At 39.3% G+C, this 27,109-nt stretch overlaps 2 protein-coding genes across 2 annotated transcripts in view; one reads left to right on the top strand and one right to left on the bottom strand.

Annotated features, from left to right (window-relative positions):
* The window catches only part of LOC140346434 (transmembrane protein 132D), a 31,403-nt gene extending 17,335 nt beyond the window's left edge, over positions 1-14,068 (top strand). The window contains exons 4-9 of the mRNA XM_072432502.1: positions 5,661-5,853; positions 8,049-8,192; positions 11,446-11,651; positions 11,958-12,222; positions 12,303-12,494; positions 12,581-14,068. Of these exons, the coding sequence (XP_072288603.1) occupies positions 5,661-5,853; positions 8,049-8,192; positions 11,446-11,651; positions 11,958-12,222; positions 12,303-12,494; positions 12,581-13,840 (2,260 nt within the window). The 3' untranslated portion in view covers positions 13,841-14,068. The remainder of the gene's footprint in view (positions 1-5,660; positions 5,854-8,048; positions 8,193-11,445; positions 11,652-11,957; positions 12,223-12,302; positions 12,495-12,580) is intronic.
* A 58-nt stretch (positions 14,069-14,126) lies between these two features.
* On the bottom strand, positions 14,127-26,875 carry glt1d1 (glycosyltransferase 1 domain containing 1). The gene is made up of 12 exons (XM_072432503.1): positions 26,578-26,875; positions 25,868-26,019; positions 25,616-25,721; positions 24,857-24,908; positions 24,018-24,054; positions 23,776-23,832; positions 19,295-19,393; positions 18,906-18,955; positions 16,566-16,609; positions 15,951-16,071; positions 15,412-15,510; positions 14,127-14,924 (listed from the first exon to the last, which is right to left on the bottom strand). Exons 1-12 carry the CDS (start codon positions 26,643-26,645, stop codon positions 14,778-14,780), a joined length of 1,032 nt encoding a protein of 343 aa, XP_072288604.1. The 5' UTR covers positions 26,646-26,875; the 3' UTR covers positions 14,127-14,777.
* Between the last annotated feature and the right edge of the window lie 234 nt (positions 26,876-27,109).

Here is a 27,109-nt window from a genome sequence, read left to right as displayed (position 1 = left end):
GAAGCTCTGTCCTCCGCTCCACATGAGATAGACTTTAAGAAGCACTTAGCTTGCCCTGTGACCTCGTTAAAAAGGGCTCTTCTCATCTCAGGTCAAGCATCTTATCTGAGATACACTTCACTGCCTCCTCACTGGATTGAATGAGTTCAGTAGATTATGAGAGCGAGCCATATTGCACTTAGAGTCAATTTCCAGTCTAATTTCCTTTAAGCTTCCACTTTCTTGCTTGGCTGCCTTCTAATTGGTTATGCTCTTAAACATGTTGCTGTTAAAATGTTGATATGATTGGTGGTCACAAATGTGTGCTACTACTTCATCACAAATTTGACCTAAGCCGCTGTCAACATCCATATTTATTGGACACTATTGAGCACTTCTAATTGATAGTACTTGTTCTGTAAGTATAGTTTTTAATGTGAATGTAGTCACTGAATATTCTGTCACCAAGAAGCAAAATAAGACCTTCAAGGACCTCAAGAATATAGTAAATAACTTGTTTTTTGAATAGTGCAAATACCCCTGCATTCAGAAACACACAGAGTATTCTAATAGCAAAGTCTTGATCATTTAGAGAATTGTAGCGTTTATCAAACAGAAGAAGACGTGACATGGATTTTTAGTAGTCGCTGACGATGTGTTTATGTGTAAAAATATGTTAATGCATATTTATCATAAGCCTTGTTGAATTAACTGTGGGCTATTTTGGCAATACATTGAAGTGACATTTAGCTGTAAAATGGTTTTGAATAATGTAGTGGATGAATGGTAAAAGCAGTTTTAAACAAAACAGATTAAGACATAAAAGAGAAGAGTGCAAAGAAGATCCTTTTAGCCATATGCCTAAACAAAACTGTTTTTAGCTTAGATTTGAACATTGTCAGAGTAGAAGACTGTCTCACATCTTCAGGAAAACTGTTCCAGATTTTATCTGCATAAAACTGAAATACAGATTCCCCATGTTTAGTCCTGACTCTGGCACCAGCAGGAGGCCGGTCCATGTTTAGTCCTGACTCTGGCACCAGCAGGAGGCCGGTCCATGTTTAGTCCTGACTCTGGCACCAGCAGGAGGCCGGTCCATGTTTAGTCCTGACTCTGGCACCAGCAGGAGGCCGGTCCATGTTTAGTCCTGACTCTGGCACAAGCAGGAGGCCGGTCCATGTTTAGTCCTGACTCTGGCACCAGCAGGAGGCCGGTCCCTGAGGTCCTCAGAGTCCGAGATGGTTCATATGGCACTAACATATCCAAGATGTACTTTGGTGCTAGGCCATGGAGAGACTTGTACACAAGCAGAGCTGCTTTAAAGTCTATTCTCTGAGCCACAGGAGCCAGTGCAGAGACCTGAGAACAGGACTAATGTGATGGTACTTCCTGGTTCTAGTCAGGACCCGAGCAGTAGCGTTCTGGATGTACTGCAGCTGTTTTACAGCTCGTTTGGAGAGGCCAGTGAGCAGTTACAGTAGTCTAATCTACTGGAGACAAACGCATGGATAAGTCTCCCCAAGTCAGTTTTAGACACTAATCATAGGCAATGACAAGTCACAAACCAAAAGAAAAAATATGTTTTCTATTGGGCTGTTTGGGTCGTCAAAAGTGTTAAAATCAGATGCAAATTGATACTAAATCTAGTATCAAAATTAGAACATCATTTGAACAAGTATCGATAAAAAAAAATCATAATAATGTGGTTGTTTTAGAATGATTTTAGCTTAATCGAAACAACTGAAATGAGCCCACAATGTTTAGCAAAATTTATTATTATTATGTTATATATATTTCTTTGGAATTGTTAGTATTGTAACAACCTTACTGGTTGTAGGGCTGCAGCTATAGATTATTTTTGTTGATTAATCGGGTAATCGGTTAATTCTTTTGTACATTCCATTCATCATTTAAAAGCATATTAAAGGAATAATGGAGGATTTTTCGAGAGCGCATGCGCACTCACCCCCGTGCGGAAGCAAGCAACAACCTCGCTGCTACACGTGCATTTGTTTATTAGAGCGACGGATCGCATCGCATCTCACGTCTCCGTCTCTTCTGAGCCAGCTCAAACTGTCTTTCTCTGTCTTAATTTTGTCCTGTACACTGAGGGAACTATATTACAATAGATCCATGCGCTTAGACACACATCGGCATATCAAGCACGCATGCGCAGCCGGGAAAAGCTGCTGCTCTCCTGGGGACGAGCCAACGAGGCTGCAGGTGAGCAGTAGGTGTCAAGAAATTAGACATAACCCAATGCTATTCCTTAACACACAGAGAACACAATTCAACTTAAAATATGAAACGATACAGAAACATCAGACTCTGTGTAGCTTGCAAGGGAAAAACCTCGGACTGGGTCGCCAGGCTGGCGTAAATAGCCTGGCGACCCTCCTTGGTCTCACGACGTCCTGCAGGTTTTCTCTTGCAGGTTGGTTTTATTTCACATTATGGAATAGGCAGGTCACAGTCTCATTGGTTAACTTCACATCACTTGTTTTTACAACTGTCTTTCTTCCTTAGAGGTAAGAGTGGGTAATGTTTACCTAAAATCCCCCGGGGTCCTACACCCCTCCCTGGGGTGCTACACTCCTCCCTGGAGTAAACATTCCTTCGCCCCATCTTTACCACACTTTCACAAATGCAGTTTGTCACACATGCCGTTTTTCTCTTAGACTAATGATGCAGATAATATACAAATATTGTCATATCACTATTATGCAGATAATATACATCACAGAAATATAATCATATATTTACATTTTATTACAGTAGGTGCATTCTATGATTGACATCTTAATGAACTACTCGGCTGTCCACGCCACGAGGAAATGAGACAGAGACAAGATTTGGCGCCAAAAAAATCCTCCATAATTCCTTTAAATATTGTTCATAGTAATAAACAAATAACAAATAAGACGTTTCTGCTTAAAATAACACCTATTCTTAATTTCATCAAATTTGTCCCCAAAACAGCAACATTTCACTTCACCAGTCCAAACTGTTCTGTTTGTATATAAAGAATATATATAAAGGACAACTTAACTAATCACAGACTGTTTGTAAACAGTTACACTAGCTATGAATTAATTTGCGTTCATGACTTTAAATAATAAACTTTGTTAGTGAGACCATAGACCAACTCTGCAGTCATTTTGCTGCATTAGCTCTGTGCCGTTCACTTTAGCCTCTGTGTCTTCCCGTCATCACAGACTTTGTTTCATAATTGCGCTCCTCCGTGCTGTTTCCATGGATGTATTGATGTTTCAAAGCACAAGAGAGAGAGCGGCTTATTTTAAACTCACAAGTGTGACAGGGAAGCAGAGTTTTGTTGTGTGAAACAGCGATGACGGGACAAAGACGCACTAAAGTGAACAGCACACGGATCTAGTTACAGTAGTTAGAGCTACAGCTCCAAACACCATGCTCTTTCACACAATAAAACTCTGCTTTCCAGTCACACTCGTGAGTTTAAAACACGCCGCTCTCTCTGTTGTGCTTTAGTTGCTGCAGGTCCGTGGAGAACAAGCTCTGTGTGAAATGAAAGCGCCACAAGTCGTTCTGTGCAATCATGTGGTTTTAATCAAATATGTAAATTAAATGAATATGATAATCAAAAGCTTTTTTGTTATCAAATTACTCTATTTACTAACTTGAGTAATAGTTGCAACTGGTTGTCTGCTTTTCATTCAGAAAGTTTGATTTCATAAAGCTAGGGAGGAATGCTGGTCCATTAAACTTGTTAAAGAAAGCAAATTAAGGCTTTCAAGTGTTAATAATAAGTGTCATTTGATGCCAGAAAATGTGAATAAGATAGCGCAAACATGGGAAAGAATCAATCTAAAAGCGATGTTTCCATCCCGGAGACACTTGTTACACTGTCGAAGTCAAATAAATATGGAAAAGAGTGTCTGGAGCGTCTGTCAGTGTGGTTCAATAGGTTTGGTTTTCCATCTGGTCACGGACAAAATGTATGCTTTATGAGTCAGCAAAATTGTTAATTTGAATGTATAGAAATTAAGGTTTTTGTGATTTCTAATTTCTGTCATGTATTTGTGATTTTGATGCATCTTTTTTCCTGTGTAAAGCACTGTGAATTGCTTCGTGGAATTGTGCTCTACAAATAAACTTGCCTTGCCAATAATTTTTTTTCTCACAATAATTGAAAATGCTAAAAGTTGATACTGTAATACTAATAAATTGATTTTTCTGGTGAGGCGGTCTGCTACTTACTTGTTTCCATGGAGATATCATTGCTTTTCCTGGAAGGTTCTTGGTATAAAATGTTTGTGTGTGAGATTTCAAGAATCAATTAATTTGTCATTGCTGCCCTTGACAGTGCCTCATTGCAGAGAGTCATCTGGTATGTAAGGGGGTCTTCAAGGGTCATTTTCAATAGATAAACAAACTCCCCCTAAAGTCAGTGACAGATATTTATAACCTTTCCGCCCAGATACCACAGCGCTGATAAGGCTGAGTGGCCATGCGCTTTGTTATTGTGTTTTACCCAACAATTCATCTTCTCTACTCTTTGGCAAAATAAAAGTTGCAACAGTAACTTGGTCCTCTGCAGAAAATGTATTTAAATTCAGTTCTAGCCACTGAAAGGCCATTGTACATTACAAAAGTGCGCTCTGTATTCTATTCACGTTTAACAGATGGATTGGTTTTAGGCGTGTACAAATATCAAATTCTCTCTGCGTTTGAAAATAATTGTGTGACTACATCAGGTCAAGGTGCAAGTTCAGATACAACCAGTTTTTTTTTTTAAATTGTATATAAAATTCTTAAGGTGAGGTTTGGATGCATCTTAATAAATAAAGCATTCAGTGGGCGTATCAAATAGAAGTGATATACAAGATGTGATGCAACATTTGAAATAAGAGCCTGCTGCTGAACATGTATTACATCTTTTACATACATTTGATAAGATATGATATTGTTTTATGCAGTAAAGTCATCACTGTACGACATAGTAAATGTGTACTTTGAGTAGTACGCAAAGAGTGTTTTAAGATGTCTAGCTGGATTTTTCTTTAAGTATTCATTAGTCAGGACAGGGTAGCGTGAAATGGGGGGATGAGAGGAGAAAGACATGCAGGAAATTGTCAGAGCCGGATTCTACCACATGAGCCGGCTGTACATGTCTGGCATGCGTTCCATCCACTCAACCATCGAGCGACACAGTAAAGTGTATTTTTAGTGCACATACTTCAACTTGTGTGTACTTTTGTTACATGAATTTCACAAAAAAAAACATGTTTTTGTCATCTCTCATTCGTCTGGGATTGATCTATTGTAAAACATTGTCCAGATGACTACAATTAATTTGTTTTTTTTACCTGTAACACATCAATATTGCAATTTTACAAAGAATAAAATGTAAAATATAAAATTTGTATCACTGCATTAATTCAATTTTGTGCAACTTTTGCCTTTTAATCTTTCAGAGTAATCATAAAAAACTCTTTCCAAATAGCATTTCAAGAAGACTTCACACACCAATTAATTAAGTCAACAAAGTAGTAACAAAACAACAACATTGACTGATATAATGATAGTATATTTTGTGGTATATTTTGAAGCACTTCATCAAATGTGCACGTGTTTGAGCCGTCTCTTGTGTGAAGCCTTGTGCTGTGTGCCTTACCCGGACTCCTGTGTGTTCTCTGATGCAGACTTGAAAGCAGCCTGCTGGAGGTGCTTCAGATGGACTTTGAGGTGGAAGAGCTGAGCAGTCCCCTCGACAGTCAGGTGATCGTGTGGAAGCTCGAGCTGCCGACCCAATCCAGAAATGGCGCCAAGATCGAGGGAGCCATGCGCATCTACACCACCCAGAGAGACTTTGTAGGCCTGGCCCCTCTCGTAATGGTGGGTTTACACGACGCATTTAATCAATAGTTAAACTGACGGCAATAACAGTGACACGGGGTGGCCGGCTTTGAGCGTCGGTGCGTGAACGTATCATAAAATGCACTCCGTTGGATGCGTTTCTGTCTGGTTTGCATACACTGAAAAACTGGGTGTGATTTATTTATTTTTTGGTAATACAGTTCTATTTTGAGTGCAGAATGAGTGACCTTGCTCCTTGATTGTCGGTTTTTGTTTCCATGTTGTTAGTTCCTTGTGTGTTGTCTGTGGTCATTGGTTTCTACAGCTGCTGCAATTCTTTTTTTTCCCAATACAGTTTGTCATCCAAGTTAGATAATTCAGTGAGGACATATAAAAAAACATCTATTAAATATGTCCATACATCACTGTGACTAATATGATTCATTTCTGTGAGTTTTACTGGATATGTTGTTGCATGAATAGCACTTACTCTGTGATTCCAAAAGAAATGTCAGGATTGGTCTTAAACTACATGTAAACCAAAATGATGTAAGACGGCAAATCAAATTTTAACCTAGTTTTTTTGGTTTTTAAGATGGTCAAACACATGTTTATTTAGGCAATGTAAATTCAATTATAAAAGGTAGTCATCAGTATAATGGTAAAAATCCTGAAATCACCTTGTTGGATGTCTACACAATATTCAGAACACACAGCATGATCCTGGCTTGATCTCGAGCACAAGCCGATGTTAAACTGATTTGAGGATGCGGCACGGTCCATCCCTCTTTTGCAGTGGCTGACCTCAGGCTGAGGGCCAAACACGGGGAGATTTGATGTCCGCTCACAAGAACATTATCACTGACTGATCACTGCGCGCTCGCCTCCCTGACCTGCCCTGACCACCGCTGCTATGGCTGCTTGATACTTCTCTATAATGGCCACTGACATGCCCTTATATTCTCTTAGATTAACTATGCTGTAATGACAGTTTTAAAAAGTATGCTTACTTACTTAAGCCTCATTTGAAGCACTTTTACAGAGGGCCGAATCCATCTGCTTCATTTTTGGAGCTCTGACTCGGGCCAAGTGTCCTTTTACGTTTGATTTAAATGATGAGCCACAGGACTTGACAGAGTTCTGCTCCACTGCACTCATTATGATTCAGCTACATTATTCAGTTAGCTCAGCTTCAGTTTTTTACATGGACGGGACATGGATCCATCTGCTTCACTTATAGTATTTTCTTAGATTTTTCATGCAAACAACGGCATGTGCATACTGCATTTCCTGGTTAAATAAAGGTCAACACACATGTGCACACTGTATATAGACATTGCATGAGATGATGTGACCTACTGTGTTACCGGTCAGTTTTGTATTTTTACAACAATCTCTGCAATGCTTAAAAGAACAAAACACCACAAAACATGTGTTTGGTCCTAATTGTTTTTACAGGAGATAATTAGTGTAAGTATGTAATACTTAACTATTATCAAACTTGACTTATTCCTAATTAATCATTGGAGGGGACTTAACTTGCCTGGGTAAATAAGGCATAAATAAAATAAAGTCTTACTGAAATGTTCCATGCACAAAACCTTTTACCTATCTAACCTACTTTTTATTAGGTTGTTACTGTTTTATTGCAGAGCTGGAATTATAATCAACATGAAAATGCCGCATTGAACTTCCCCCCCCAACATTTATATAATTCCTTATTATATCTCACAGGGCTAGTTTACATTAGCTTGTCATTTCTGCAGAAAGGTCAAACATGAGTATTTCTGGCCTTTATAAAGTGGAAGGCAAGGGCGTTTTAGTCATAATTTGAGTCACCAAATTACACGTCACTGCACACTTCTTTCTCTTCTGAAATACTGTTCTTCCTTCTCCTACACAAAATGAACGACACACATTGAGTTGTGTGTTGAGAACCCTTTCCATTAGAACACAATGCTGTTGGTCAAAAGCTTTCTGAATGAGCACAGCATTAACTCATTAATTTGACTGTACAACCTGCACTTTCCGTCTGCATCTCATGTCGCCTCTTTACCACCACTAACCACTTTTAATAAATATGCATCATAACTTGTGGAAATTAAATATTTTCATACACAATAGAACATAATGTAGACACAGATTATGTATGTTTACTTCATACCAAAGGACACATATACTGTGTAGTTGATTGTAAAATTGTACCCTAAATCCATTTTCTATTTTGTGTGCAGGACTCTGAGGTCCTGAACACTGCGGTCCTGACTGGTAAGAAAGTCGTGATGCCTGTGAGGACAGTGGCCGTGGAGGAAGACGGTTTAGTGACGGATGTGTCTGAGTACACGGACTGCAGCTCCAACGATGAGGACGTGCTGAAGGTATATCATTGTTTATGCAATTATCAGGGCCCAGTGAAGGCACAAACATCTTTTATAGATTACAAATTCTCCCCACAAGCTTCCTGATCCTTTTGTAAAACACACTTTCCTTTTTGTGGGGAGAGTCACGTCACAATGCCAAAGTGGTGGAAATTAAACCTATTACAAAATTATCTCATTCTGTGTGACTGTTGTTTTGTGTGTTGGACAGTTTCCTAACAGTCTCAATTACTACGTGCTGAAATCACCCAGTTACAAGCCAAGGGGGGCACCTAAGTACTCCACACAATGAGACTCAAGGTGGCTTTCGTGTGCAGCTTTCCACAAAGTCACCCCGTGCTCCCTGTCCTATTTTCCACACCGTAAAACAAACTATTAGTTGTAGTGTGACAACATTACCCATCAACCTTGTCAACAATGAACAGCCACTGAGCTAAATCTCTTCCTCCACAAATACACTCATAGTGACTCTCCGCTCCCTTTGACTTGTCCCTTTATCCAGTGAACCTCTGTGGTGTGGCCTGCCAAAAGCCGGCTTTGTTTACTGATGAAATTGAAAGTCAGGTCCCTACGCTTGAGGTCAAAGGCTGTGAAATGAGTTTACTCAAGGGTAAAACGGCATTGTAAACAAAGAATGAAGTCTGCGCACTGGACTTAATACGTACATGTTTGTTTTGACTGGAAGTGTATCCCAAAGCATACCAGAACGATTCATAAATACAGTGCATGAAGTGGGGGGGTGATTTGAAGGAAAAGATTATGTTTTGATTCTTTTCAAGCTGTAATGTATCCATCTATGCTTTTGTTTTAAGCTTGCCACAGCTTTGAATGCTTTTGTTGATCAGATAACAGCTTCAGTCACAAATATTCTCTTTAATCTTCTTAAAAGCTATCAGAACCGTGCTGCTTGACTTTGTGTCTGAGAAACAATTTACTTGGAAATGGAAGGGATTTATCAACTTAATATCTAGTCACAAGAGGCCCCAGGAAGAGTTCTCTTTGTACCAGTCCCAAGCCAGATAAAGGGACGTGTCAGGATGGGTGTAAATATGTAAATCAATCAATATGCACTTAGTTTGCAGAAGAAAAAAGTCAAAATTAAAGATACATTGAATGAAATAATAGTAAAGGGAACATTTTTTGTTTTTGAAAATATCAAACATCAATCAATACAACGATCAATAATGCCTATACAGATAACATTGTATTCTCAAATGGTTCTTCGGATAATTTTCCAATCAGAAGAGCCAGATGGGTGGCCAGGTCCTACAGTCGGAAATAAACCTGATAGGACTCTGAATCCTCTATACATAAAGTCCAGAACTAGCAGCCAATCATTAATCAGTGCTAGTGCAGCCTCTGCAGCTCAGTGAGTGGCCTTTTATTAGATCCCCATTAGCATTGACAGCGTACTGCGTCAGCCTCTCTTCCTGGCTTGAATCACTCCCTGGGCAGAAAACCTCCATATATTCCATATTCTATACGTTCTAATTTTGTATATATTTCAAGTATTTTTGTTACATGCACTACTGAACTCCGTATTCTGTCTGTAGAACTGCCCCTGTGTCTGCCTGTGCGCAGCTGTGGACAGCAGCCTGTTGATGCTCTAAAACACCACAGGCTTCAGTGACTTTGATCAGGACGTCTGAACTCATGTTTGGTCCTCAAATTATGAGGAAAATTGGCTGTGTGTGTGGAAATGCTTTGATCGTGCCACATAGACATTACGGGTATTGTATTTTTCAATAAGGTAAAAAAAAAATCACAGCTCCATGAAATAAATACTGGGAAAAAACTTGTGACCTCTGAGCTTCCAACGGTCCAAAGGTACGTGAGCTTTAAGCTTTTAGCCTCCCAGGTTCTGCCAGATTATTAAGCAGCCGGCTTCCTCTCTGTTACTAAGCATGGCCCTGTCGCTTTGGAACAACCTGGTGATAATTAGCTGGGGTGGGGACCACATGAGCATGAGGCCGCAGTGCAGACTATAGACTGAGTGTAATGCAGTTTATGGCACTTCCAACACAGATTCAGCTGTGATTGTTGTTCATTTAAAGCCATTCCTTTTTTAATCAATAAATGTGCAGACTACATATCTTCCCCTTTAAAAAAAAGTCACAAAATGAATGCAATATACAATTACCGTATTTTCCGGACTATACGTTTTTTCATAGGTTTGGCCGGGGTGCAACTTATACTTATATTTATACTTATATACTTATACTCCGGAGCCCCTTATAATATGTGATATTATTTGTTATTTTCACACTTGCAACCTTATTTCATACTCCAGTGCAACTTAAATACGGTAAATGATAATCCTAGATAATGGAAAAGTGACTTCTTTAACATTACGCAACTCATCTTAGATGCAACATATTTGGACGTTAGTAGCTGTACATAGCCTACATAAATCTTCAATTGGGATATAAATCAAATGCTGGATTATTTATAGGGATAGCAAAGGGTCAGGACGCTGCTGCGTGAGGATGATGACACAGTGGAGTGTGTGGTCATTCGAGGGCTCTACTTTTGGTGCCAGGACATGACAGCTGACTTAGATGCTTTTATGACACAACATGCACTCAAAAATAACACATCTCCGGGACATAACTACCCCAAGCTCACAGTGGGGCTCTTCTGAATAAGATTTGGCAAGTTTATTTGTAGAGCACATTTCATACACAGGGCAATTCAAAGTGCTTCAGACAGCAGGAAAAATGCATTAAAATCACAGAGATATTACAGAAACAGAAATACAATAATTACCATTTTTTTTAAAAACATGATGGGACCAAGACAAAGCTCCTGCCTGAAGCTTATTAAGGACACAAAATATCCATGAGACCCTTTGCAACTAAGTTTACCAAGGTCACATTTGAAATTATGGCATAATGAATGCGCTTGGCTGTGAAGGACGAATGTTCAACACTGCACCACATATTTTGATTAACATAAAATTGCTATCGCGCCTCTTCCTAAAGCCGCGGACTGGTGATCATCACAGTCATTTATTACAGCTTGCTGACATCGCTATGGCAACAGTTGCGGAGCAAAAGGGCTTCAAGGCAATCTGTTTTTGTAAGCATGGCCTATTTGTTACAATAGTGTCTATGGAAATACTTCATTATAGTGTCAATTATCTTCATTGACAAAAACACCAATTTTGTTCAGTGTTTGTTGGTAAGAGCAAACACAGACTACAATTAAGAGAAGATATCAGTATTATTTTGATGAATGAATGGTATTGTTTCAGGTGTCGGATCGGTGTGATTATGTCTTTGTGAATGGAAAGGAGACCAAAGGTAAAGTGAAGATGCTGGTGAACTTCACTTACAGCTACCTCAGCTCTCAACTGGAGTTAAACGTTTGGATGCCCCGCCTCCCACTGCAGATTGACGTGTCTGATACAGAACTGAGTCAGATAAAGAGCTGGAGGGTTCCAATATTAACATCTAAAAGGTAAGAGGCAAAATGGAAATTGGAATTGCTCAATGTGCCGGAAAAATTAGGTCCGTGCAACATTATTGACACTTGCATTATGCAGGTGCTCATGTTTATCTGAAGTATACAATACTAATATTATTATATCACACATCACATTTATTATTAAACCCCCCTCTTGGAGCCTGGCGAGATGCTTTTTCAGCCCAATGTTCAATGTCAGCAGCACAAAAAAAAAAAACTTTGACTAATGTGAATTATCTAAAATGACCAGATCCAGACAAAGTATTTGCTGACTGGCCAGTCTGTTGTGCTGTGAATCAGATCAAACTGGAACAGTGAAGAAGAGGACAGAAAGGGGAAGGGATGTATGCTACAGTTTCAGCACGCTCTGGTCAGAGTGCTAACTCACTTCATGGCAGAGCAGGAGGACCCCCGGGAGCCCAAGGCCTACTTCCTGGGCTCGGACTGGCAGGTGGATGTGACACGGCTGGTCAGATACTTCATGAAGGTGGAGGACACAAGAGTGGCCCGACTACAGGCAGGACGGGTGCTGTCAGGGCGCGATCTGGGAACAACTGCAATTCAAGTAACAATAACTGAACGCTTTAATTCAATTCTTTGTTGTTGTTTATTTTAAATAGCTAAATGCTGTTTGTTGCTTTGCAGGTTTTTTCTCCGCTTTCTGATTCAATCTTGGCAAAAACAACTATCAGGGTGGTGGATGACAAAGTCACAATCACAGAGTTGGGAGTTCAGCTGGTCACTGGTCTCTCCATGAACTTACAGTTAAGCCCTGGCAGCAACAGAGCTATTTTAGCTACCACCACCACACTAGAAAATCTTCAGAGCCCCAAACAGGTATCATTCTATCTTAACCATACAAGTGGAATTTGTTGATCTGGGTCACAATATAAAATGTTGTTAATGTCTTCTTTTAACCTCAGAGAGCGTTGGTAAGTGCTTGGGTACAGTTCAGTGATGGCAACCTGACACCTCTAGACATTTATGACCCAGCCTTCTACCGGATGACAGTTTCTACGTTGGATGAAGGAGTGGTGTCTGTGCCTGAAAGAGCCGCAGAGGTGATAGCTGAAGGGGAAGGGGAGGGAGTCCTGGTCCGAGTGGAGATGTCAATCTGTGAGGTGTGTCAGAAATCCAGACGCAAAAGTACTGTGGCTGTGGGTAACGGCAGCCTAAAGGTCAAGTTCACCGTCAACAGTCGTCGTGCAGATAACTCCAGCACAAACAGCAGAGGAGGCATCAAGAACGACTATGGGAGGGATGGTGTGGGAGCAGATACAGATGAAAGGTGGAAATCAGCCAGAGATCCAACATTCCGCTCAGACCGAACAGCCCAGAAAACCACAATTTTTGTTAAGTCCACAGAGCGCACTTTCATAACAAGTGGGACTCTTGGGGGCGTGGGTAAGACGAGCAACACTCGAACCTTTGGAAGTCCAACTAGTGTAGTGAATATGAGTATGATGAACAGTCCCAGTGATTCAGGTAACATGGTAGTGGAGGATATGGGCAGTGTGAGCCTAACTAGCACAATGAAACCGCCAGGTAACCTGGTAAACTACAATAACTTCCCTAAAGTGGAGGTTCCTGGACTTGACAGAGTGGAGGTGGAAATTGGTGGAGAGGAGTTATTGGCCAACCGGCCTCTCACTGACTTGGAGATTGGTATGTATGCTCTGCTGGGTGTTTTTTGCTTGGCCATTTTAGTGTTTTTGGTCAACTGCATTTCTTACGTTGTCAAATTTCGACACAAAAAGCCTTCCTCTCACAACCTGGAGCCCACAGGACATAGACATGACTGGGTGTGGCTAGGTACTGATGCTGAGCTGGTGATGAGTGTGCCAGGCAGCCCTGTGCAGCAGGACCCCCAGACCACCACAGTCATTGACATAGTCCCCGAGAAGAGCACTCTGTCTCGAAGGCCCAGCTGTTTGGCCTCTGTCACTGACTCTCCCACTGGCTGTGCGGGCTCAGTCAGGGCCAAACCTATGCAACCAGAGTCCCTCCACTCTCCAACCAGTAAGAGGAAGAGGGTCCAGTTCACCACCTTCTCCACACTGGAGCGTCAGCACCCGCATGTCCCAGCCCAGCAAAATGGAGAAGGGATCCAGTGGGTTGGAAAGGAGGACAGCTGCGAGGAGGAGCCCCAAGTGCCTAGCACAGAGCAAGGGGAACATTTATAATACAGGACCTGGTCAGACTTCACATTTACAGGCTTTGATCACCTCAATGCCTTGTTGGATCCAAAAACTTAAAAGTTTTAACAGTATGTCCTTATGGTATGATGCTCCACATTTCATATCAAGAGCTTTTGCATAGGTTGTAAATTAATGTTAATAATGGGTGTGTTTGGAAAGTATGCTGTTCAAACAAAGCCACCAAATACAATTACTGCATGCAAATACATACTTTTACAATACACATTACATGGACAAAATAAAACACACACAATTTCCAAAAGAAATAAGCTTTTTAAGTCAATTTTATTCCTAATTCAACAATTAATATGACCAGACACTATTCCAATTCAAGTGGCTTTGAATCATTACAAAAGTGTTTTTGTACTTTAAATGTCCAAAATATGTTTTTATTGGTTAATGTTGCACAGATTTTCTTTTTTAATTATAAAAACACAGATGTATATTTTCCATTTTTATGTTATATTCATTGTCAATTAAAAAGGCACTTTATGAACTAAACATTAGTGTAAACTATTTTTTACATCCATCTGCAGTACAGCATCATTTTTAATTATAAACAACACATCTCTAGCATTTGTCTTGCTTATTGTCTTATAAAGGCACAACCTTGATTGGTTGACCTTTTATAAGCTGTTTAGTTCTATTTTTGCACCGCTTAAATTAAACAGAACAATAGAATAAGTCCAGTGCTATATAGTATTGTAAACCAAACAAATTAACAAAATATACTCTTAAAATCCCCTCTTAACATGCTTAAGACAACTCTAGGCATATATTGTCCCCTTTTGGAAAAAAATAAGTTCCCTCCTGAGATTTTTGTACATAAATAAAGCATAAATAAACAATAAACATTTTATAAAATATATAGTCTAGAAATATTTGGTTTATCTAATGTAAAACAAGGTATAACACATCTCAGTCAGTGTAAAGTAGCCACTAATCTCTGGTAAGTCTCCTGCTCCTGTTTCAGGCTGTGTTGCTCTTCCACATAGACTTTCCCATTCCTCACCAGTCTCTCTCTCAGCTCATGATCTAACAACAGCATCTGAGATTGATCCACAAAATCCTGGAAGGGAAAATGCACAAAAAATAGTCACAATTGCTGCCAAATGCCACTAGAAAATTACCATTGAAGTTGCCTTAAGATATGTCTTTAAAGCATAAAAGATATTCAAATGTGCAAACCTGAATTCAGATAAAAGCTGTTACGGTGATTAGAAAATACTTCAGAAATGTGTGTACCTTGCCAAGGGACTGAGATATTTGTGGCACAAAATCCAAATTTGGCTGTCTAATTGCTCTTTATAGTCTCGTAATAGCTGCCACCTCACAGAAGAGGAATATGCAAAGTGACAACAAGGATTTAACAGTGTCACCCAACCAGATGTTCAGGGCACTCAGAGAGGAGGCCACCTAGATGTAACCATTAATTTACAAATATAAATTACATTTATATGTACACAAAGGGTTGAGGTGAGGGGTTGTCATGGTGTCTGTTTGTATCAGACTTTTAAAGGATGCTCATCGGCCGTGACCTGGTCAGTGCATTATACCTGAGGAGATGAATACAGCAGACCAGTGATGCCATGTGCCACAATAGCTGCATTTCCAGGTATGTCCCTGGCTACCACAGGGACTCCTACGTGCATAGCCTGGGGAGCAGAAAAATACAAAATGCAGACATCAACTCTCAGTTAGTGAAAATTCTATTTGTATGATTAACCATTAAAATTAACAAACAAAATGTACTGATCACTATTCACAATGTAAAAAGTAATCAGTACCTTTTGTAAATTTTAAACTATCTGCTCCTTTCACACTGTAGTCCCAAATACAACTGACCTACAGTATATCTTCTTTCAGGAGACATGATGAAATCAGACACTCATAAATAAGAATGCACTCCATTGTTAAATGCCCAAATCAAATGTATTTAAAGCCCTTCAGCGCTCAAAGATGGAAGTAGAGTAATTTCCTCTTAAGTAGGAAATAACTTTGATTTGCAACTTCCTAGTTTATTATGATCAAATTCTGGCATCGCCCAGAAGTATAGATTTCTACATTTAGAGCTCACTGACCAAGACATGTTTACCTCCAAGATGGCCGCTGACATGCCCTCAGAGACCGAGCTGTTAACCACAGCAAAACACCTCTTCATGGCAGCGTGCAGTTCCCGTTGGCTCCTCTCCTGGGCCATGTAGACCCCTGCTGTTCTGTGGACAGAGGCAAAACCCAGTTCCTACGTGGCTCCGGGCTCATGTAAGCGTGAATGATGGTTAGCAGCAGTGACAATCCTAGCGTTTGAAACTCTGAGACTGTGTGTGTGTGTGTGTGTGTGTGACATGCATGGCAAGCTCAGGTAGGGACAGAACCTGAGAAGCCAGCGTCTTGCTGCAGCGATCTGTGTTGAGGTCAGAGCCTGTGGTCAAAATCTGAGGGATTAGCTATGACTTGTGAGTGGGAGGATGAATAAAGTGCTTCAACTTTTTACTGTACTTACTTGACTTTTACTATGGCTAGTAGTAGTAATAGTGGTAGTGGTGCTAGTAGAAAAATTACAATTAAAACTGACTGAAAAAAATAAATATATTCCTCAACATACTGTAATCATTCATATTCTTACACTAACATTCTGAGCTATTTTGCAGTGTTTTGTATTTATTTTGATGGTTATCTGTTGTCGGAAATATAATACAACAATGCTTACCTTTGAATTACAGACTCAACTTCAGTGCTAAAAACAGGGTCAATCTAAAAAGACACAGGAAATAAAAATAACTCTGGGTAAAGGTCTACTATACTTGTCAACTGAATCAACAAAAACATCACACTGGAAAAGGCTGTGAATAAAAATAAAAACAATTACATTTTTATCATGAGCAAATCATTCTGTGCAAATCCCCTTTTTTCAGCGATTGGGGTCAGGGTGGGGTGTGTGGCCAATCCCATTAATTGCAATGTGGGATTTGTATGCATTAGCCTGCCCACAGAAAAGTCAAAGCAAAGCAATTTAGGTCAAAGACGCTGGCAAACAAGCTGCTTCTTCCTCTATGTTATTTCATAGTGTAGTGAATTTGTTAAATCAGCTTTGCGGCACGTGCATTATATGGTATTAGATCTCAGGGATGTATTAATAAATGCAAATGATTTAAGTGCAGATTATGAATGGTACTGCCCATTCTAGGGAAGAGATTACCACTAACATAGGAAAGCACAATTATCTTGAACAGTGTCAAAACGTCTTTCCTTTAGGTATGAAACTTTGATTTTGTGCCCTAAAAACTGATCAGGTACTATCATTACACTATATATGCAACTGTCCAAGTGGATTCATGCAGAGTAACAGATATACGTCTTGTTAAACGTCGGAATAAAGAGTCACCCTTGGCAAACTGACCTCAATTTCCCCTTTAATGACAGATGTGGAGTAGCTACAGGTCTCATTATTTGAATGAAGAGAGTGTGGATTAACACTACATCATCACTGCATCAGCAAGCAATGCTATACTTATTTTTACAAACCTCTGACCTTGATGACCTCTGACCTCATTTGGAGTTTGGAGATTACTAAAGTTGGATACACCAATGCTGTGCACTATGTAACTTCTGTGAGGGAGGGCCTGCTATTTGCTCGTCACAATGTAGGTGTTATTACACTGAAATATTACGGACATATTTTACAGTATGGCATTAAAGGGGACATTGAACGGTGTTCTCTCAGCATTCATATTCTTGCATTTGAAGTGTGAGTGCTGTTTTCTCCTACCCCCTTCCCCCGCCCACTTCTCCGTAAGTAAATTATAATTATCTTCTTGCTTCAGTGAACTGTCACGACGAAGAAGTGGAGCTTAGTCAATGGACATAATTCTATTACCAATCCCTTTTAGATAAATTTTGTGGTTTTACAAAATCATATGTATCATTACATTCTAAATAGCATAATACTTCCCATTTAATCCAATATATATTGCCTTTATTAAATTACAAGTGTTTTTATAGCTAAAAACATACTTTGAAATGCAGACATTTTTATAGTAAGTGGGCCTGACTTTTCGCAGATCTAACCTGTACCGGTATCCTATGGAGATAGATAAGTTAAATGCCATAGTATGGAAAATTCCAGGTGAAATAGGCTGTAGTTTGACCCACGGGAGCCACCGTAGACAAGCAAGTGGCAGACCTCTCCCCAGAATAGTTGCATAGTGCACCTTTAAGTTCTATTTCAATTACAGTTTAAACTTTGGCCCATCATCAACAAAAAAAAAAGTAAAAGAGTAAAATAAACTAACTTGAGTGACACAAGCCCCCACTTCACACCTCTCAAAGTTGTCAGTGCAATTAAAGCAAATATGACTTCCTCTTCACTTATAATGAAGTCGCTGGTTAAACTAATAAAGGACATAATAATAACTACCGTATATTATTATCTATGAAGACTGAGTTCTGATTCTGACACATCCTGTCTCTGCCTACAGACATGTCTTATCAAAGGAAGAACAAAGCAGGCAGCAGCAGTAACAGATTGTCTAAACCTCTAGGCATGTCTATTTAAGGGTCTTTTGAATAAGAATAAGGCGGAACATACCTTTATCCTAGAAATCACTGTTTGAGAGAAAGAACACAAACTAAACTGTTGCACATTGACGTCAAATCAAAACAACTCGCAGACAAGAGGAGACGAGGACAGAAGGAAATTGAAGGTTGAGGAAAATGACGTGCAATAACGTTTTATAGCTACTGTTGCATATAATAAATAAGGCCCAGAGCGAGAAAATGCTTCAGATTCCCTTTGTGTTGTTGAAGTGCCAGTTATATTTACAGTATTTTGATAATCTGGTACTGCTAAAACACTGGAAAAAAGAACAAAACTAAATTCTAAAAACGCATTTCAAAGTAAGTAAACAACTAGTGAAACTAAACATTATGCTAATGATGAATATGGATTCACCTAAATTCAGCAATAATACAACAATATCAATAAGGCAAATATGAAGGAATGTATAAGGCAAATCTATGCAAAAACCTCCTTAGATATCTACATACTGACCTTAGGCCCAATAATAATTAGGACATTCAGTGGATCCTGACAATGCCATTCTGAAATAAGAATAAAAAACACCATAAATAGTGAGGTATTTTATACAGAAAAAAAGACTTCTGACATGTGTGTAATAATTAGATACAGTGGGAGTCATTTGAAATGAACTGTGAATATGAAGCGGATGATGGAATAGTATTTCATATTTCATGTATGACAATGAAGGCTTATGGGTAATGAATTAATTCAGAATCTCATATATATTACATAATTTACACTTCCTCATACATTTTCCATTGAATCTGATAGAAAACTAATTTATCATGCCAAATGAGGCTAGTTCTTGCAGTACAAATGTGCACATTTATGAAAGGTATGTTAGTTTGATTCAGACTAACCTGAGAAGACCTGCACCAGGTAGAGGGGGTCCTTGACTCTTCTCAGGCCACAGACCAAGAGGAAGACCCGTAGTTCATCCACACACACTGTGCTAACATCTGGAGCACAGCCAGGCACACACACACGCACACACACACACACACACACACACACACACACACACACACACACACACACACACACACACACACACACACACAGACAGATTGTGTTACAATATCAAAACACTGCATAATGAACATCCCAAGTACATCAGCACATAATGAAAGCAATACATCACCCAAGGTCATGGAGAAAAACGTCTACAGTGACTAATGTGCTCTCTGATCAGAGGTAGAGCGCTCAGCAGGGAAATAGTCCCTCTAAAACGCAGCAGCCAAATCATTGTTTAATAAGGCACACGGCAAGGCATTTGGGTGACAATTTAGCCATAAAAGCAATTAGCTTACCATCGTTCTGCTAATAACAATAATATAATAGCACTTTTATGGACTAATTTTAATTAAAAGACAATATTACTTGATTAACCTTTCAAGATCAACAAACCTTTTCAGAGATTTGTTAACAAAGACAAACAAACAAACTGGGCAGAATGTCAACTCAAAAGTACCTGACCTTCAAAAAGTTCAAGATTAAACTGAAACAAACCATCATTAATATGAGCATAGCTCAGAATACACTGGTACACTTTCTCTGGGGTCAATTAAATTGGTTAAATATTAGATCGGTATAAGTAACAAATAGGCTTTTAATGTTATGGTAACTGCAATAGATTAATTTGGTGCATAATAGACAATAAATTAACACATTTATAGTATAGAATTACATCAACGTGTGAGTACAAAGAGCAGCACTTAAATGTTCAAAGTGAATGTGTGAATGTCTATGTGAGCTGTGGTTAGTATTCATCACAAACAGCTCAAATAAAACCTAATCATTTTTACATAAAAATCTGATAATTCTATGTAGATTTTATTCTACTACCACATAGCTTTGAGAATTTAACATTTATCAATCAGATTATATTGCAGGAAAGTATTTCTTGCAAAGAGGTTGAACAGAGAATAATGATCATATTCTATAATGCAGTGATCAAAAGTATTATAAGCTATGGTATGCATGGGTGGTTTGGTAATTTGTGGATCAAAACAAAATCGAAACTGAACAGACTAGCGCACATAGCACTCAAAGTCATGGGAGTGAAAGAACATCCATTATTACAGCAGATATTTGAGGAGACTGTTATCAGGCGGACGACGAAAATCATCTCTGACCCTTCTCATGCTTTCACCCCCAGTATGAGCTGCTCCTGTGCGCACGTCGCTGTTGGGTCCCAATAAAAAACAAGAAAAGATACCGGAACAGGTACAGTATAAAATCATGTACACATTCTCCATAAGTTAATCTTCTAAATCTAAGTCAAAGGCAAATGTCTACGTCATGTTTTTTATCTGTACATTTTATCTGTGTGGCAACCTGTGTGTCCAAGACAAATGTCCTCCAGGACAAATAAAGTAATCTTTATCTTGATCTCGATTTTGATTTGATAAATATAACTGTTATCTGAGGTTATCTGAAAAACTTTATTGAAACAACATCACTCTGGTGAACAGCAAGTATAGTAGTGTATAAAGCAGCATCGAGTGTTACGAGACATCAATCGTCTAACTTTCTGTTTTGTAGATTCTAACCTCTGCTACGACAATCAAATAAGCAATATTCACATTTACACTGCTACAAACTCTTATCTCTTGCTCTGGAATATAATGTTTGTCAGTGCACCTCCAGCCACGTTTCCATAAAAACAGAGGTGCAACTCCAACAATCTGGAGCTCAATGCCCAGAAGACACTGGAGGTGCTCAGGGACTTGCCATTATCTCTTGCTCTGGAATATAATGTTTGTCAGTGCACCTCCAGCCACGTTTCCATAAAAACAGAGGTGCAACTCCAACAATCTGGAGCTCAATGCCCAGAAGACACTGGAGGTGCTCAGGGACTTGCCATTATCTCTTGCTCTGGAATATAATGTTTGTCAGTGCACCTCCAGCCACGTTTCCATAAAAACAGAGGTGCAACTCCAACAATCTGGAGCTCAATGCCCAGAAGACACTGGAGGTGCTCAGGGACTTGCCATTGAAAGTGACAGGGCCCTGGCCCACCGTTGACTCTTTCTACTTTCAACATCACCTTCGACCATCACCAAGACTTCAATTACAAGCCAAGCAGGCCCAGCAAAGGATGTAGAATGCATCCTGCAGCACCTGAGGAAAGCAAAGCTGCCAGTCCAGATGTTGGTGCTGTTCTACACGGCCATCATCGAGTCCACCTCAGCTCCTCCATCACCATGTGGTACTGGGACCACTACCAGGCGCAGACTGCACTCTGCAGATGCACATTCTATTGTTATGTTTCTTTTATCCTACTGGTTATATGTTCATAGTGCACCATACAGCCCCAGTGTATGTATTATGATTCTGATTACAGGGCCCTATTCACCCAAGTGCTTGAGAAGTATGCATGGATTTAAAAAATGATACAGATACAGATTAATGAGGTATTCTAAGAAAAGGACTGTGGTGAAGAAGTAGTCATAATCCCCTAGTGCACCTCCAGAGGTCAATGTGTCAGGAGTGGACCAGCATAGATAAAATCACCCATTAACCACAGGTACACAATACCCACGCCATGGTGCTGTCCTCTAATGAAGCCAAATCCTTCACAGGAACCAGATTGTGCTGTTCTGTGTGTGTTAAACAGCTAAAACATCTTTTATTTCTTCTTTCTTGTTAATCCAATCAGAAAATTGGCACTTCAGATTCCACCACATTTTAAAGCTATTGTTGTATTGTATTTACTTTTGATATTACTGTTGGAGGGTGGATGGAGGGTAAAACCATGACACAGAACCGCACGCTAAGATTTAGGATCTCCACAGTGTGACCAGTCACAGAAAAGATGTTTTATGTTGAGTGTAATTGTAGCTTTAATATCTATTGACCAGACGGACAAACTGCCTGAAGTAATGACCGTGTCAGCTTGTAATCAAAAGGGCTACTACTTTCTCAAGTCCTTTCCTTCCTTAAATAATCTCAAAAAGACTTTCAGTGGGGTTGTCTAATAACATGCTCACCACCACCACCACAGACATTGTCTGACTTCATCGCCACCACAGACATTGTTGATTCATTTCTCCCTGTGGCCCTCAGAGGCAACTGTTGTTGTGATTTTGGGCCTTACAAAAATAAATTGATTTGATTTGATTTAACATGGGTTTTAGGGCAGGCAGGCTACAGATATAATACTGTGGTTTGTGTTTTTACAGGCAGAAGGTACTGTACATGACACCTCAAGCAAAGCAGGGATCCAAATCCTCAGTCAGGCACGAGGGTCCCTTTGCCTCTTTCATGTTCTCTGATGGGAGTCCTTTCGTGTGCCACCTCAGCAGTGGGCCACACAGGAACACCACAGAGCCTGAGCCTTCACACGACATCAATAGGCTAGCCTGTGTACAATATAGGCTTTATTAATTATTTATGTGACACCGAATGGAAGAAAGGAAAGCAGTAAATATGCAAGAGCTACATGGAATACACACAATATATCAGTATTTCACTGACCCATAGGCTTGGTACAAGGCTTACAGCGCTTCCTTGCAATACTATAGATTAATAATTAAATCATGGCAGAGTGGCTAGCACTCATGCCTCAGCAAGAAGGTTGTATGTTCGACTCCCACACTAAATCTTAACTAAATACATAACACCAACGATTCACGAAGACAATAATAACCTTAATTTTCAAAAGAAAAGGCATAATGTTTTAGTGTTGAACTGTCCCAGCAAAAAGTGTGACTATGGCCAATTAGAAATTCTAAGACTGGCCGAGGAGCACAGTGACAAATGGCCCAGGACTCAGGAGCTATTAATCAAGCGCTCCTCTCTGGGCTCAACAGTCGTGGTTATTGCCACTAATTTATAAGAAAGGACATGATGTGCAATGTCCAATCTGAAACAAGGCACATTGTTGCAGAGAGCGGAACAGTGCACTTTTCAAATTTGTTTTGGGACATCTTCGGAAAGAAGGAAAACAGATACATAGCACAGCTGCAAACATTGGCCTCGCAGACCCTCACATCGACAAACATAATGTGAGGAATAAATTTATTCTCTGGATGGTACTTTCTAGGTGGGTTGCATGAATATGTTGTAAGCCCAGTGGTTCTGGAGCCTATTCAGCCAATGATTAATGGGACAAAGAGAAACACAAAACTGAGAAGCACAAAGATGGAATTTGTAAGTCTGCAGCAAAATGAATACAATTTTATTATTTACATTTTATACCAATGTATGATTATTATGTTATTATTCAAGGAACATATTTATATATTGTGTATACCAACCAAACCTGCAAACATGGGTCATAATGTGTAAGCTTTAAAAGAGAGAAATGTTTCCCTGACAAGAAGTAATAAGAGCGTACCTGTGCATCGTAAGAACTCTGTCCAGCTGAATTTTGGAGCAATTGTCGTCTTTATGCCTTAAAAAACAAACATCCAATTAAATCTACCAGTGAGACATTTATTGTATTTTTGTAGCATTATTTTCCAAATAATGCTACTTCCGAGCACAGCAGATAATGGGGAAGAATGTCATAGTTGATTAATGTAGCTCACACTGGTAAGTCAGGGATGCACAATAACAGGCTCCTCTGGCAGAGCTTACCTTGGGGTTGGACATAAACTTTACACCTCTGGGAAAACTGTGGAGGAGAAAAAGTGTAAAATGTAACTATATGCCATTATAATAGACTTTCTCCTCAATAAAGAGCAGAGTAAAAAACATCAATTAAAAAATCTACTTAAGGTATAGCTAAAATACATAGCTGTTTCAATAGAATAAAAATATATGGTATGTAAATTGTTTATTACAGTCAAATCCCTAAATGTGTGTAATTACCTTTGGAATATTTCATTAATGGAATTTCTAGATTTGTTCTGACTAAATAGTTAATTATTGTAACATGGCTAAAGTAATTTTAATCTTAAACTACAACTAACAGAGTAATGTAGTTGAAACCCTACAAGAGTGTGACAAAATAAATCAGAGGAGACAGAGAGGAAATTGACTGGTTGTTATCACACGAGACCCATCCCGTTTGTGTGTTTTCACTCCTAATAAAAGCCACTGCAGTGCCTCTGCCCTGGCCTGCCCCGCTGTCAGATCAAAATGGCACAGATAAAGCATGCTAGGTCCATCTGCTGCCGCCTGTGGAAATCTAATCTAAAAAGAAAAAACTTTGTAATATTGTTTAACACTGAACTATTAGAGGACGGGGCAGGATATTGTGTTTGTAAAGTCAATTCCCTTATTTCATGTTTATAGATGTTGTCATTGCCGCATGCAGCCGCTCTAAAACAAGAGGCAAATCACTTTATGTTGGTTTATGGTTAGCAATTCTGGTTGTTTTTATTGGCTGAATATCTGTGTTTGGTAATACTATATATATACTATTTACTACAACCACAATGTGAAGAAAAACTAAACTAAAAAGGGCCACTTACCAGGAGTAATTCTGATGTTTTTCTCATTTTCTCAGTAAAGGCAACAGCAAATCTTAAACATAAAATAAAACCACTATATCAAGTGATCATTCAATACATTTCAGTATTTCTTTTAAATACAAGTGCAATTGTCGTTTTTATTTCAGACAGTGTTTTTAACAATACGATTTAGGATTATGCTGCTTAATGGTAGTCTTATTAGTGGAGCAGGAGAAAAGATGGTTTGAAAGAAGAGTTAAGGAGGCAATTTTTGTAAAAATGACTCGATCCACAGGTTGAGAATAACAGTGTCCAGATGACTACAACTGAATCTTTTTCTAGAATGGAACACTCCTGGAGGAATGAGGGATTACACCAATTTATCAGTGGCAAAAAGGTAGTCTTCCATATTAGCATTATAGTAATATTTTGTATTTTGTATAAACCTTTCCAGCGCAAGCAGAGAGCAATTATTCCTACAAAAAAAAAAAAGAAGTAGGGAGGACATGCACCAAATTGCCAAAGCCAGGATTTTAAATTAAGGCCAGGTGCACATGGAGCCTGGCATATGTGCTTCGGCCTTAACCAGTCGACCACCAGGCAGCACCCTCTCAATTCTTGAGTGCACATCATTACAATGGTGTTACAGCAGGGATGCAGCATTAATTATGTGAATGTAAAAAATATAAATTACTATAGTTTTTCTTTATTAATCCTCTTTTTTTGGTGCAAGAATAATAACTATTGTCTATTAACGCTACGGTGCTACGATTTTATTACCTGGCTTTCTGTAGCACCTGCTCCATTACCAAACGCTTCTGTTCAACTTTAACATCTTCATTTATGTCAGTTCCTCCAAAGATAACGCCAAAAGGTATTTGTAAATCTATTGTAAAGGTAAGAAACACACAAAGGTCATGGCATTCCTCGAACAAGCAGCTGCATTATAATTTACTCATCATCACTTGAGACCCACTTATCACTGACAGCATGAAGATAAAAATATGTTTCAGAAAATGTGAGCAGATTTACCCATGAGCAGTCTCCCAGCTTTAAATAGATGAATTGCCAGTGCACCATCAAACAGGGGATCCCGGGACAGAAGCTGTGCCACCTCAGCAGAAGACTGAAAATCTGCTGCATCTCTGAGCTCACAGGTGTGTCCTACACTTTCAATGTAGTCCCTGTGCAGAGAAATATCCATGGGTTTCAGAATGATGATGATTAGGGCCATTCCCATAGCAATTAACAATATAAAACAAAATATTACATATTTTGAATGGGGAAAAAAGGTCCCCAAAGCTTTTCATATACCAGGAAATTGAAACCCATCATCTTAATTTTCAAAAGTGAACCAATATGGTACAATATCTAAATGATTCAATGTCCCAGATAACATAATTAACTTAATGAATGAACACATCAGGACCAAGAGTTTCAGAGCAATGAAAAAAAAGGACTGTTGCCAAAGCAATTCACCATTTTAACTGGTAAAATCTCCTCAATATGTCCTCTATAACAAGAAGTTGAAACCCGTGAATAGGTAGGCTTAAGGATATCCAAATTTTAGTATCTCAAAATTTTGACTTCATTATTCAACATAAATGTTTGCAGGTCTAGCTATATTCTATTTGGGTGTTAGTTATTCATGACTAGATGCACTGAAATCCATTTAATTATGTTGACGTGCCTAATCCTGTTGATTGAATGACTTCATATGCTTCCTTACGCGGACACATTACCTTATGCGCTCAGCTGTTGTGTTGTTTCCAGTTTTAGGACTGAGGCAAGCTATAAACAGAATTTTCATGTCGATTTTGACATAGGTCTCAGATGTAGGTTTTCAAGCCTGTAACTGACTAACTCTGCGTTTAGAGACTGCCACACAAACGGTAACGGCTAAAGGTAAACTAATGTACATTTCCTGAACCTGACACGACAGCAGCACTCGCGTGTTGACACTGCTGGGGGGGCAGATGTGGGCAACACATTGCTCCACGCGGAAAAAATGTTTACAAGTCTGTCTCTTATGTCATCGCCAGGAAAAACACACGCAAAATCCAATACATCAGTTTTATAATTTTTGTTAAACGCCTGGTGACAGACTAAAGCACATACAGCAGGTGCACGCGGTCTTGTGAATGAGTTATCAAACTTAAAAAAACAAAACAAACATCCGACACATCGCTACTTCCTGTTTCTGCGTCTGCGTCTGCGTAACCGGAAGTAGACGTCAACGTCATCTGGATGGTATGCTCTGCACTGTGGTTCTAT

The sequence above is a fragment of the Eucyclogobius newberryi genome, unplaced genomic scaffold (genome assembly GCF_026437365.1).
Source record: "Eucyclogobius newberryi isolate DKJ021-1_F unplaced genomic scaffold, fEucNew1.0.hap1 SCAF_6, whole genome shotgun sequence".
Taxonomy (NCBI): Eukaryota; Metazoa; Chordata; class Actinopteri; order Gobiiformes; family Gobiidae; genus Eucyclogobius; species Eucyclogobius newberryi.
Note: the sequence above shows the minus strand (reverse complement) of the source record. Positions and strands in the feature narration are given on the sequence as shown.